This window comes from Pomacea canaliculata, linkage group LG12 (assembly GCF_003073045.1).
Source record: "Pomacea canaliculata isolate SZHN2017 linkage group LG12, ASM307304v1, whole genome shotgun sequence".
In the NCBI taxonomy this organism is placed as follows: domain Eukaryota; kingdom Metazoa; phylum Mollusca; class Gastropoda; order Architaenioglossa; family Ampullariidae; genus Pomacea; species Pomacea canaliculata.
In genome coordinates this window covers 905,794-919,737 of record NC_037601.1, presented here as the reverse complement: position 1 = coordinate 919,737, position 13,944 = coordinate 905,794, and the positions used below count along the sequence as shown (strand labels likewise).

Below are 13,944 nucleotides of genomic sequence, written 5' to 3'. Positions count from 1 at the left end.
TTTTTTCGAGATAATATATTGCACATGCCTGATCAGATTTCCTTCTTTCGGCTGAACTGTTACAAGCCCTGTACCTGACATTGTCTGCACATTGAATCAGTCTGCTCAGTTTTCACATTTGAATGTTCAAGATTTTTCCTGGATGTAACGATATCGATATGCACATATTTTTCTCACCAGCACAAACATCACAAGAAATTCAGATGGAGAAGTATTAAGATATTTTTCTACTACTAAACATAAATGTTACTTTTCATGAAGAGATGCTGCTAATTGAAACTCACTGTTGACTAACTTCTAATATGCACCTAATTTGAATGGCTTCAAGAATTCTTTAGATAACAGTCCGAAATTTGTAGAATTATATTACAGTTTTGATGATTTTAAACTATACTGTAATAAGGGCCACACAATAACTATTTGAAATTAAGAGAGGACAACAAATAAAATGATAACCAGTCCCTACTACTACTAGTTTCCACCCCATTTATTCTATATTATGTACCTTTCTAAAGTAACTACAAATATACAAGGTATAGTATCATTTGAATAGGTATTTTAGGGGCTGAAACTCGTAGGAGTCGCGTGAGCTGTGTGTGTACATAACTATTCATGCCTAGATGTATCTTGCACATTCTCGGACGTCCCGCTCTGTTCGTACCTAATACTTCTATTCACGGCATGCATACCCATTTACATCCAGTGCACTTACAATGAGTACTGTTTGAAAAAAATAGATATGTAATTGAAAAATAAAACGATGAAAATGTTAAAGCATTCGAAACAAAAAGGGTGCGTGGTGGAAAATAAAGAATCAGCCAACTAATAAATTATGACAAATATTTGTTTAGAGTAAAATAGAAAACCAAGCAAGAATGACTGATAGGTTTATACAAAACAAAAATTATCCGAGCTTTAAATTACAAGTGCTAAGATCCGAAAAATAAAGCAAATTAAGCCCAAGGTGTTGAAGTGAATAGACGCCGTTCGTCCCACGCCTTCAAATAATCAATGCGAGTAGCCTCCCCTGCACAAAATGGCTGCGTTCTGGACTCCGCATGACTGTTTCCAAACATTTTACATGATGTGCATTTGCCTTGCATTGTAGGAAATAATTGATCAGTCTTTTCTGATGGTATGAGAAGAATTTTTCAGACAGTCTTTTCGATTGTCACATTTCACACAAAGCATAAGCGCTGGACAACAAATTTACGCAGCGCCTTCAAAATGAGCGATTATAACACTGAGATAAATAGAGGTGTGGATGGCGTAGGCAGACCGCCGGACGGCGGGACTAAGTGCTTTGTAGCACGCGCTAATCCCGTCACAGGCAAAACGGAGTGGATCATGCAAGCTGCGGACTATGATTATCATCAAGAAATTGCAAGGTAAAGCTTCTATATGAGTCCCCGATGCGCGCGAATCTTGAGTGTGCTTCTTTATTTTGTGTGTGCAGTGGAAAAGGGAATGTAGTACACTACACTATAGAAATCATTTGGAAGCTATGATGATAATTAGATTTATAAATACATGTGTTGAGCTAGATACTGAAGAGGTTTCTTGGGTTTTTGTTGTTTGTTTTTGTTTTTTTTTCAGTTTAACATCCATCTCGTCGAAATACAGCAAATGTTGCTGGCATGGTGTAAAGCACTAGTGTTGACAGCCATCCTTATTCCAATTACATCAAGGGTCACTAGTATAATGACCAGTAGACATCGCCTAGCATTTTATCTCAGGATCAATAGATGGCACATACAATGTTGTACTGGTCCTAAAGATCTGTACTGTTCCTTGCAACACCACAAAATTGTCAAATCATTCACCTATTGTGCTAATTCTTATTGGCAGATCATTTAGCATAAAGTGCCAGTGCACTTTGTGTTTATTGGGATTCATGTGAAGATGGATATCAAAAGAGCATATTTTAGAACAGAAGTCATTAAGTGACTAAGTCATTAAGTCATTTTTGTGAAAGTGCAGCAAGGGTGGTGGTAGCTTTCAATGGTTTTGACACGAAAACTAAAAGTGTAATTTATATGTGAACACTTAGAGTCTGCTAAAATGTACACTTAATTTGTCACTACCAGATGACATTACTTTCATGGAATAGAGATCTGAACTATTTCTGAAATCTTAAATTTCGAAAAAGTGACATAAGGCAGAAGAGAAGAACTATGGGCATTCATTGTCTTTTCACTCCACAAAGAGATCATATCCTAATTTTCCTATTTTATATCTTCATTTTGTATTCATTTGGTAAACTACAGTGAGACTGATGCCAAACAATGACTACATTCTACAATGTTTGTGGAATACAATTGTTTTGTGTTTAATAGTTGACTGAATAGAATGATTAGTCAGAAAATTAGTTTATTTACAGTCTTAACAATCCACGGTGGGCATTGTAGAGCTCTCTCTCCTTATGTTCACTTTCCAGTCATGTAATCTCTCATGTGTTTTTTTTTTTTTCAAAAATGAGAGTTCATTCACCCTCATACATATTTTTAATTGTATATTTTACACACACTTATATAAACCTAAATTAGGTGAAATATTCATTATTTGATGCAAAACATTAGTTCTTTTATTTTTCTTTCAGATCAGCATATGCAGACATGTTACATGATACAGAGAGAGTGAGTTGATGTATATATATATATCTGTACCTTCTTTTTTTTATCTGTTTGACTTCTTAGGATACTATTGGTTTCTATAGATTGGAGGCAAGGTGCTTGTGTTTGTCTTAAATCATACACATTTTTCAGTCATATATCTTTCGACCATTTTTTCCGAAACTTAAAGGCACCCAAATTCCCTTTTTGGTGCTTTGCTAAACATTAACAAATTTGTTTCAGAAATTACAGAGAAAGTGTGAACCTAGAAATATTGGATTTGTGACAGTGTATTGATTTGACTAGATCTATATTGTTCCCATATTTACTTAAGGCAAACACCAAACAATATTCTGTTGCTTGTTTATTTTTGATGATGTGGTTTGCTTTGAAACTTTTTATTTATCGTGTGTTAGTTCTGACCTTTGAAAATAATGAATAATGAAATAAATTATGACAAGTTTTGTTAAAATATAAAGACACCAAAAGTATGTATTGTGTTTATTTTTTTACTGTTTCAGTTTTTGGATGCAGTTCGCTTTTTAAATTTCTTGTAAACAGGAACTATTATTTATTCATTTTAAAGTTGTTTTGGCTATTTATTCGTTTTAAAGTTGTTTTGGCTGTGATAATCTAGATAGAAATATTGAGAGTAGAGTATTGAGTGTTAAGTCAGCAGTATCTTCAACTGGTTTATGAAAAGGTTTTATCTGCCCCCCTTTTTTTTTATTCATTATTTTTTTTTTTTAAATAGAACCAGAAGTACTATGCCGCCATAATCAAAGCAGTGCAAGTGTTACGGGCAAGGGGGTGTGAGGTTCGTGTGTTGGATATTGGGACTGGCACCGGTCTGTTGTCCATGATGGCTGCCACTGCTGGTGCTGACACAGTGACTGCATGTGAGGTATCAAACCAGAAGATCTGTGCTTCTTTTATTTTTGATAACAATCAACAGTAGCAGCATTTATTACATCATTTACTTGCAGTGCCTAAGTGTTCATTTACTTCATTGCATTACTTGATAAATGCATTGAGTTTTATAATTTCATACCTTCCAGGAAATGAGGTAAAAGATTACGACTCTTGAACAAAGTACCAATAGTTAGAAAAAAGGGTATAAAAAGATGGTAGAGAAATTTACAGGTGTTTTTCTGTAGACCATAGTCAATCAGAAACGTTTTCATTTCACAAAATGTACCAACATAAACCTGCTGTTAAAATTATTGCATGATGAGAGAATAAAGTGCAGAGAAATATATCATTATGTACAGGCTTTTCAACCCATGGCTGAATGTGCATTGTCAGTGATCGAAGCCAATGGTTTTGCCGACAAAATTAACCTGATTCCTAAACGATCAACAGAAGTTACTGTTGGGCCAGGTAATGATAAAAGCTAAAAAGGGCTTTATATGAACTTTGGTTTCAATTTTCTTTTTGTCAAAGCTGCATTCAGTCTACACAAAGCTCAGAGATTCCATATGAAGCCATGTTTTTTTGAATTTATAGACAGCCATCATCATATCTTTTCAAAAGCGGGCCTGTGGATTACTTATTGTTAGAATGTCGGCCCTATGCTCCAACTTTACCTTCTACTGAATTATTTGTGTGTTGCATAATCCATTCTTTGTGTGTGTGAGAGAGAGAGAACAATCCCATCCTTATTTTATGTGCACATATTATAAGTGTTCCTAAAGAATGTGGCATTATTCTATCTTAGCTTTAAATTTTTTTTTTTTTTTAACATACAAAATTATATGACTAATGTTAACAGTCTAAGGTGTTTTGTTGGTTTTTTTTTTACATCGCATATCTTGTGCTTTATTGTCTGGAAGGTTGTGACATGCCCTGTCGTGCTAACTTGCTGGTAACAGAAGTGTTTGACACTGAACTTATTGGGGAAGGAGCCATCAGGACCTACAACCATGCACATCAGTATCTCCTGGAAGTTAGTTTCCCCGTTTTTAATGTTGCCATTTTTCACAAATGAAAAATTAAGCACAGTTCACCAGTACTACTTCATGCTGGTTCGGTCATTGAAAAAAGTCTTTTTTTTTTTCTGTGTTGCTCCTTTATACCTTTCAACTTCTTATTTGTAGCTTCATGTGCATGCAAAAATAGATTCACACCACAGATATTTACACACAGGGAGTTGATACTTATATTTGATTAAAGTATCTACACTTGAAGCTAAACTTTAGTAAGTTTTTTTTTCTAAGTGTTCTTTACAGATATTTTGAGGTATCTTTAAGTCACTTTTAAGGTTTAATCATCTTAAAATCCTGTTTTCTTTGTCAACCCAGGGTCTAGATAATAACCCATCTGGTAATATGATTGCATAGAAGCTAAAGTAGTGAAGCGCCCAATAGTTCAAAGGACTAGAAGTTAAGAGTTGGTTGTTGCCTAAATCAGTCATCATCATTCACTTGGTCATGCCTCTAGCACTTCAGTCAAAATCATTCACTTGGTCATACTTCCAGTACATCAATCATAATGATTCACTTGGTCATGCATCCACTACATCAGTCAAGAGATTTATTGTGACTGCAGACTAAATAATAAAAAATAAACTTCCTCCAAATCTTAAGAAATAACTTCAACGCTAAAATATTTGAGTTGTGAAATGTTACAAGATTGTGGGCTGATGGTTGTGTTGAGAGCAATTGTCATTTGATCAGGAGGACTGCCTTGTGGTTCCGGGTGCAGCCAACATGTATGTGCAGCCTGTTACCTCAAGCTTTATTCGTCGCTGGAACACTCCTCAGCAGATTGAGGTGTCACCAGGTGATCACATCACTTTCCCAGTTGAGTTCATGGCCTGTGCTGGTGCTCCTTCCCTACATGACTTGCAGTTGGACCAAGTGGATGAAAATCTCTTTTCTCCACTAAGCCCACCAGTCAAAGTGTTCAGGTTTGAAAGCAATTTATTTATCACTTCATTTGAGAAATGCTTAAAAATGTTAGTACATCTTAGGGAACTGAGTACTAGACCAAACTATATGGCTGCTCGGTTTCTTGAGATTTCACTTCACTCTTTGCATTTTCTTCTTAAAGTCAAATTTTTGAAGTTATATTAATATTGAGTTATGATCATAGCAACATTCCAATCAGTCATTTTCTTTAAAGTTAGTTTTACAATAAGTGATTTGTACATTGCGGTTTTGTCCATGGTCAAATTGTTTTAAGTTCTTCCTTTTTCTTTTCATGAAAAACTTACAAAAATTAAGCAGACTTTATACCTGTACGAAAATGCTCAATCATTATACAGATAGAGAGGTGCTGTAGTAGCTTAGAAGTGAAATGAATGTTATAAACAAAGATAAATGATGTTTTGAGTAACCATTTCATAATAAAGAAGACAAAGAAGCAAAATGTTCAGCTTATTCTGTGTGCAGATTTGACTTCAGCAGGCGAGGTGCTCTTAAAACCTGGGACAGTATTCACTCCGTGGTGAAGCCTGATAGAGACGGGACAGTTGATGCTGTGTTCATGTGGTGGGACCTTGAGATGGACCCTGGAAAAGAGATTCGCCTTAGTTGTGCTCCAAGCTGGGCACACCCAGATGGCAAGTCACTGCCAGTGAGTTGCTTGTTTTATAACATCAGTGTCTGAGGGTCGTCTCACGGTTGATGCTGCTTGCACATTTTAGAAGAGAATTTTCGTAACTAAATGTATAACCACATCACAGTTTAGTCAACAAGTTGAAGCAACAGCATTAGCTGTTTATTTCCATAAAGCTAGTTTACATTTACTTGTTTTCTTCTAATTAACAGCTCATTTAATATAGCTATTAAAAAAATGGAAAATAAAAATAAAAAATGTATTTAAGAGGAGGTCCAGTACAACCAATCAAGAGAATGGTCTCTTTTCACTTTGTAATCTCATTTCATATTTATACGGATCGCAGTGGTAGCATTCTGAAAATAATTATAATCACCTTTATGATTAACAGTGGAGGGATCACTGGATGCAGGCCATTTTCTACACAACACAGTCATTGCATGTGAAGAAAGATGAAGATTTCAGCATTGTCAGTCATCATGATGAATACAGCCTCTGGTTTGAGGCAGCACTTCTTAACCAGTAAGCAAGAGAGAGAGTGTGTGTGCACACATACTTGTGCACAGGCATGTGCAAGTGCATTTTCATAGTTTTGCAAACTTTGCAGATAATACCTCCCACCAAATCGATATATGATAAAATATTTCTTACTTTTTAATTTAATTTTTTCTCTTTTTTTTTTTCTTTTAATCCCTCTTTCCTTTTCCTACATACACACACTCTTTCTTCATCTTTTACACAAGGAGGAAAAAAATATTTTTATGCTTTTGGATTCTTATGAACTAAGAAGGACCATATACAAACATTTTAGATATCTCTCAGCTGAGAATTTCTTTGTCCATGCAAGGGAAACAAAGATTCCTGAACGTCCTGTGTGCACTTGTGGTTTGCATCTGACTTACAGTCGCTCACGCCTGGCCATGCTGAGTGATTCTAATCGCAACGATCTCTACCTCAGAGTTCTTAGGAAGGCAAGTGGACTTCATGCACTGCATGTCTTTATGAGTTTAAAGGCTAACCAAGACAAGCCAAAAATTTAGCTCAAAGTTGCCAACAGGTTGAACAAACATGATGCCGTCATTAAATTTTCAGAAAAATGCGTGTGATTTTGTTTGTTTTGCTATGGGTGAAGGTGGATAATGGGTGGATTTTTCTTTAATTCTATCTTCAGACATTAAAAACTGCAGCCAGAATAAGAGGCTTATGCTTATGCTGTTGAGGTGTAGATAAAACAGAGTATTTTAATTATGTTTTCAGTTGCCGTAAAAGCATTTAGAAAGAACATGTCTTTTGGCTTTTTTTCATGACCAGTACATTGGAAATGCTTCAGTTTGTCTATGCATCAGTGATGGAAGTTTGCTGCCTTTGATGGCGGCCAAGCTTGGGGCTGAAAAAGTGAGCCTACATTTTGCCTTTGTTTTATATCTTCTGCTGTTCAGTTTCAAAGTATGGCAGAGCAGATCAGAATATGAAAATCGTTAGCACACAATTCTATCTTAATGTTAAATAGGCAGGAAGATGGATTTACAAACTTCTGTTTATCTTTAATGCTCTTGAAGGGCAACACAAGTCAAAATACAAGTTATGTAAAATATTGGGTATTCTGAATTATTTTCATTCAAATTTTGAATAGTTTACTTATCACCTCTCAAGGATGCTTTGTGGGGGCTGCCATGTTTTGTTGTGAATTTATATCAGTACTTCAAGTCAGCCAAGACTACACTTTCAATCTTGTTAGACCATCCATCTGGTGATAATGCCTTACAAGTTCCAACCAGAATACAGTGGTGAAAAGCTGGGTAAAGTAGAGTATGCTAGACTAGGGAAAAAATGCATGGACTAGCAGTAAAATGGAGTATGAGTTCAGCAGCTACGTGTTACAATGAAATGTGGAAGATGGGAATTAATGATGCAGAAGACCCAGGCTTCATTGTTTCAGTCAATGACATGGGTCCTGCAGTGCCAGTCTCTCTGTTAAACCAAGTGCAAACATCTCTGTTGAATTACAAGCATGTTTATTTACAGTTTGTACATAAAATGATCCTTGAGCACAGACACATGCTAGCTCAAAAAAACAACGGCAAATACCAAGCTGCTTTAGTGACACGTGGTGACAAAAGGTGACAAAGCCAAATCTCTATGCACTCTCTGACTACTTCTCTTTCACAATGTTTATATACAGTACCTGAAAAAAGTTCTAGGATATTAAGTACTATTCATGCATTCACTCGCTGACACCAGTCATTCAGGGCTTCTCATCTTTGTTGTGAAAATTTTTTGTGTTATATTCAAATGGTTTCCTAGTTTTCAGTGTCACAGGTGAAAACTTCCTGTTTTTCAAAATGTCCTTACAGGTGTTCACCATAGAAAGTAATGCAATGTGTGCTCGCCTCATGCACATGCTTATCAAGGAAAATAAGCTGGAGGACAAAGTTACAGTCATAGAAAAGCTGCCAGTAGACATCACAGGGGAGGATTTTCAGGGCATGAATGTAGGTCAAAGTTCATCCACTTTCTAGCTGACTACTGTGTCTGTATTCTCATTTCACATGTTGGCATCTTAGTGTCCCTTTCCAATTATTTTGTTATCATTTGGTCTTTGTCTTAATCCCAAATCTGTACACAAATTTTGGATGTTCCTCTGATTTTCATGTAACTGTGTTTTTCCTCAAATCATTTTGCAATGTTTCACAGATTGATATTGTGATTGGAGAGCCAAGTTTCCAGGCACACGTGCTACCTTGGGATAATCTGTATTTCTGGTATGCTGTAAATACCCTGCAACCTTTCTTATCATCAACTACACGCATTTTGCCAGAGTCTGTGTCCATTCATGCCATTGCAATGCAGTTTAAGGATCTGTGGAAGATCCGTGCACCTGTAGGACTTTGTGAGGGCTTTCTACTTAACATCTTTGACAATATGATCAAGGTAATTATTTTAATCCTGACTGTAGTACTTATAGGTGCTTATGTTCATACATAGATTTTAAAACAAACTAGTATACAATTGTTTAATGGATTAATTTGACTGATTAATTAATTTGACAGTCTTATTCATTCTACTGCAACTTCCCCTTCTCCTCTACCACCAATTTAAATTCTCTGAAAAATGGGTTGTTAAGATGCAAATCATTGTCGCTACAATATTATTAGTTTAGTTTCAAGGAAAAAAATAGTAAATTTTTTTTGTCAGGCGTACTTTTTATTGCATTTTCTTCACTTACAGACATCAGCAGACATAGTCGATGAAGAAGTTGAACCTCAGCCACTGTGGGAATATCCTGGTGTAGCATTGTCCCAAGCCACCCAATTACTCAGCCTTAACTTCACCAAACCAATCACCTGTTGCCATGCAGTAGATAAGACCATCACACTTATCTGCGAAGAGTAAGTCAGTTTTGCTACTTTCACAGGGTCCTTACCTATCCTTACAAGTCCTTATGTAGAGAATTTTTGCTGTAAGGCTTTATAAGTCCTTATATTTGCCATGCGGTCCTTACAATTTCTCACACACGTCCTTACATTTTCTCTGTGACCCTTACAAGTCCTTATATCGATAAATATTACCACAGATTAATTTTTCGTGCCTCTTATAAATCCAGAAATTTATTTTCGGAGTCGACTTTGGCTCAAAATACAGACGATTCTTTGCCTCGCCGCTATTTTAATCACATGACTGCCAAGTCTCGTTCGCGGCGAAAACTTATGTTTCGCAAGATTTTAGTCTTGACAGATGACCACATTTCTTAGTCTTCTTGATGATTCAAATAATGCCTGAGAAGTGTTCTTTTCAGGAGAACTGGTTGATAAAGATAAACATTGTGCACGATGTACTGCCTGCGGAATATCCTTGAATCTTTCGTCAATGGGCGAAAGTTTTTTTGAAGAAGCACATTATTACTGATAGACACAAAAAGCGCATGAAAGTATTTCTGGAAGATGCACGCATTTATGTTATGGATTAACACATCTATACTACACTAGTTGCCCCTCCGTATTCGCAAAAAACCACTCTTCTTTCAAAAGGTCTTCAGAAACTTATCTCTTTCTTGAACCAGAGCCTTGATCTTCTAGTACTGTACATAGCTCTTTTTCTCTCTCTCCCTCCTTTTGAGTCTGTGTGTGTGTGAGAGAGAGACATGAACTGACTTTTGTATTACACCAAAGAATGGGTTTCAGGTCTTGCAATTATTATTACTTAGATTTCTAGACAACTTGGAACATTAACATTGTCATGGCTCGGGTGGCTCTACAACACACTCGCACCAGACAAATACAAGTTCTTTCAAAACACAACAAAATGATTGCCTGAGGCTGCCCAAATCATGTTATCAAGTTGTCGAATGGCTCAGGACTTTACAGATTATAAGACACACAGCTAACCATACACATACAATGTTTACAATCCGAGGCCTTCCCGATCAATCTCGACTTCATCCAATCTTACAATCCATGCATGTAAATCACACACCTCACACAGTTCTATTCCTCAACAAAAAGTTCCAATTCCATTAACTAGTTCATAACCGCACCAGCAATTGTTGAGTACTTTACTTACAGTTTCTTGTCCCTCCTAGGGTCGTTCACAGTCTCTCCACATGTCCCGCCAGCTATAATCCAAGACACGAATAGCACACACACTAGCCATACACACTGGCCGTGTGGGTCAGGCGGTTCCCGGGGTCACAGGGGAGGTCATCCGCGGTGACATCACGGGGCTTCTAGCCCATGTGCTGCTGGGTGCAGAACCAAACCACGTTGATCCCGGAATGGTCCTGGGAGGCGATTCTTCGTTATCCAGTACAGTTCCAACTCTTTCAGTCCATGCACTTAAAACCTGTAACTCTGTACACTGTACTACCTTGTCTAAACTATATTCTTCAATTCACATATGTTTCTCTCATATGCTTACAACTTACGTAAGTTCAAATACAATTCCAGAAGTAATACATAAAAGGATGCCTCTATTACACAAACATCTTACTCGGGAGATGTACACTCGTGACTCAGGCACATCTTGCTCTCTAGGTATCTTGGGCCTGAGTAAAATTTCACAACACTTTCCGACTAAAACCTACCGATGAACAGTGTTCACTAAACACTTTCTGTTACAGTTAACCCCTTTCCCATCTAATATTTTCATGCATTCAACTTACTCTTGGTCAATGAGCCATCAAAAGGTTAAACCTTCCGAAAAACACAGGAGGCATGTGGACTGGTCCATGAGAAACATTAACGGTGTATGTTATCAGCATGCTAAAGAGACTTTTTAAGTTATCTAAATATAGCAGATAGGCATCAAAATTAACTCTTTGATTATTTATTACTAGAATAGTAATACATGTATATTAGAACATAGAGAAGACCAAAGATTCATAAATAATACATCTTTCCAACCGCACACGAGAAAAACTTAAGCATTGATGACTGTCACTTAGGTCCTTACAAATGCATGAAAGGTCCTTACTTGGTACCATCCCTTATCCCTGGGAACCCTGTTTCATCCTTTTCAGCATATTGGTGTTTAAGAAGCTAGCATTACTCATTTCTTGAATTGTGCTCATTTAATAAGATGAAAGAAAGGTAGATAGCAATAGATCAGTTTTATGACTAGAGACATGGAGCCTAAGATAGTTGAAAACTTTTTCTTTTCAGTTTAGATTCTTCCTGATGAGTCTATCACTGTTTTTTGTTATACAGTCATGTTTATTTAATGTACACAATTTTCTGCAATATTTATGTCATATATCTGAAATGTTTTAGATACAAGTATGTTTAATACATTAAACATGTTGGTTGCATTATTATATGCCATGTGAAACTGTATTTCAATGAGCAGCAAAACTAGGGAAAAAAAGAATGTCACTTCTAAAATGTTTGTCATTTATTCCAGAGAAGGTACAGTGAATGGAGTGGCCATGTGGTGTGTATTTGATTTTGGGGATGGTTTGACCATTAGCACTGGACCTCAGCAAACACCTGTAGTGGGAGGCAAAGTAGTGTGGGACTATTACACACGTCAGGCTGTGCATCTCTTTCATCAGCCACATGCACTGGAGCCTGGAGACACTTTGGACTTTGACTTCAAGTTTGTTCCAGAGGAAGGAAATATATGTTTTTGCTGGTGACGTTCATTTCAGTTAGATGGAAAAAGATGTATAGTAAGTTTCTAAACTTGTCTGTATGGACACATAGCACAAGGGAAATGACTCCTGGTCACATCAAACAATCTGTTTACCAATGTAACTCTTGTTATTTCCTCTGCTGAGTCTTCAGTGTGCCTGTTATAGCACACCACATGAATGATGGTGATATTCAAGCTTTTAAAAGCTCGATTGTGTGTTGAAAATTGTCAAATCAGATTTTTGTTGTTTGTTTTTGTTTATTTTTTTTTTTGGTGGGGGGAGGGGGCAGGGGAGTTTACAGGAAGGATTGACAAGTCATGTAAATTAAAATTTTACAATTCATTTTAGTATGCATTTATACCTGTGCAAATAATTTCTGTGGTTTTTTTTTTTTAGTATTATTATTAAAATATGCACACATACATGCAAACAGACACCCCTCTTTACAGCAGTCAGGTTTATATATCGATGTCGTTTGTTGCTGACGTAAAGTTGTTTCATAAATCTTGAATACTATTTGGAATATCAGTACAGTCATGGAGTTGTTTTGAATATCCACTCTTGAAATCTTATAGGACCTCTTTCTGATCTGTTTTTGTCATCAAAATGTTTTGCAGAACAAAAATAAAACTGCATTTAATAACATGATGAAAATGGAAAAATTATAATGTAATAAAGTCTTTGATGTGGAAAATTATTTTCTCAAGCATTAACCTTAATAGGAAATATTGTATTATGCCGATGCTTTTTCTTCAGGAATCCAGAAGCTGAAAATGTACTTACGTGTGCATAAATTTCATTGGCGACTCACTATAGTCGTTCAAGGTTATCGCCCTGATTGTCCTTCTTATCACCTGTTCACTATCATATCTGCTTCCAGTTTTTTTTAGTATTATTATTATTTGAAACTGCAGTCACAGAAATTCAAATTTGTTCCAGAGACAATAAAAGTAGGAGCTGAAATATTAGACTTGGAAGATTTGTGTTTTTGTAAGTGCTGTAAAAATGAATTAGCTTTGTGTAATATGTTCTTTAAAATAGTGTGAAGAAATGAACGTTTACATGGTCAACATCACATTTGCTGCCAGCTCATCTTAAACATTGGCGACATAAGTTAGCATTACCAAGTTTTTGACTAAAAGATTACAGTGAGTTGTACATAAAGTCATTTTATTTGCTTTTCATGAATGATAAGAGAACTTAGATATTCTTAAACTACATTCTTTGAATAATATAAGGGATCAAACTCATGCTCTACAGAAATAGATTTCAAGGACTGTAACTCAAGAGAATTGACTCCATTTTTCAAAGCAACAGTTCTTTTAACGAGTGATCAGTAGTTCTTGAGCTGAAAACAAAATTTCAACTGACTGTAAACCTTTCTGAAACTGGCACTTCTAAATGTCAGAATTTAGTTAATGCTGTGGAATGTCAAAATAACATAATTATGAGTATCCTGACTTTAACAATTTGTTTTTCTCTTAGTTCATTACAGTTAGTAGTTTAGCTACTCTAAGCTAGTAAACTACTGTATCTGTGATAAACTTACTCTAACAAACAGAAATAGCTATATGTTCCAAACAAACTATACCATGGGTACAAAACTATTTTAAGTGAAGCTTAACTTAAAAAATTTTTTTTAAGGTG

General features: G+C 36.0%; 1 protein-coding gene across 1 annotated transcript; it reads left to right on the top strand.

The window, feature by feature from the left end:
* Nucleotides 1-1,005: 1,005 nt before the first annotated feature.
* LOC112577130 (protein arginine N-methyltransferase 7-like) lies at nt 1,006-13,265 on the top strand. The gene is made up of 14 exons (XM_025260101.1): nt 1,006-1,388; nt 2,600-2,636; nt 3,367-3,516; nt 3,884-3,992; nt 4,445-4,557; nt 5,288-5,520; nt 6,005-6,188; nt 6,562-6,692; nt 7,018-7,141; nt 7,482-7,565; nt 8,525-8,662; nt 8,865-9,101; nt 9,399-9,559; nt 12,066-13,265. The coding sequence occupies exons 1-14, from the start codon at nt 1,138-1,140 to the stop codon at nt 12,298-12,300; spliced, it is 2,187 nt and encodes a 728-aa protein (XP_025115886.1). The 5' UTR covers nt 1,006-1,137; the 3' UTR covers nt 12,301-13,265.
* Nucleotides 13,266-13,944: the final 679 nt, after the last annotated feature.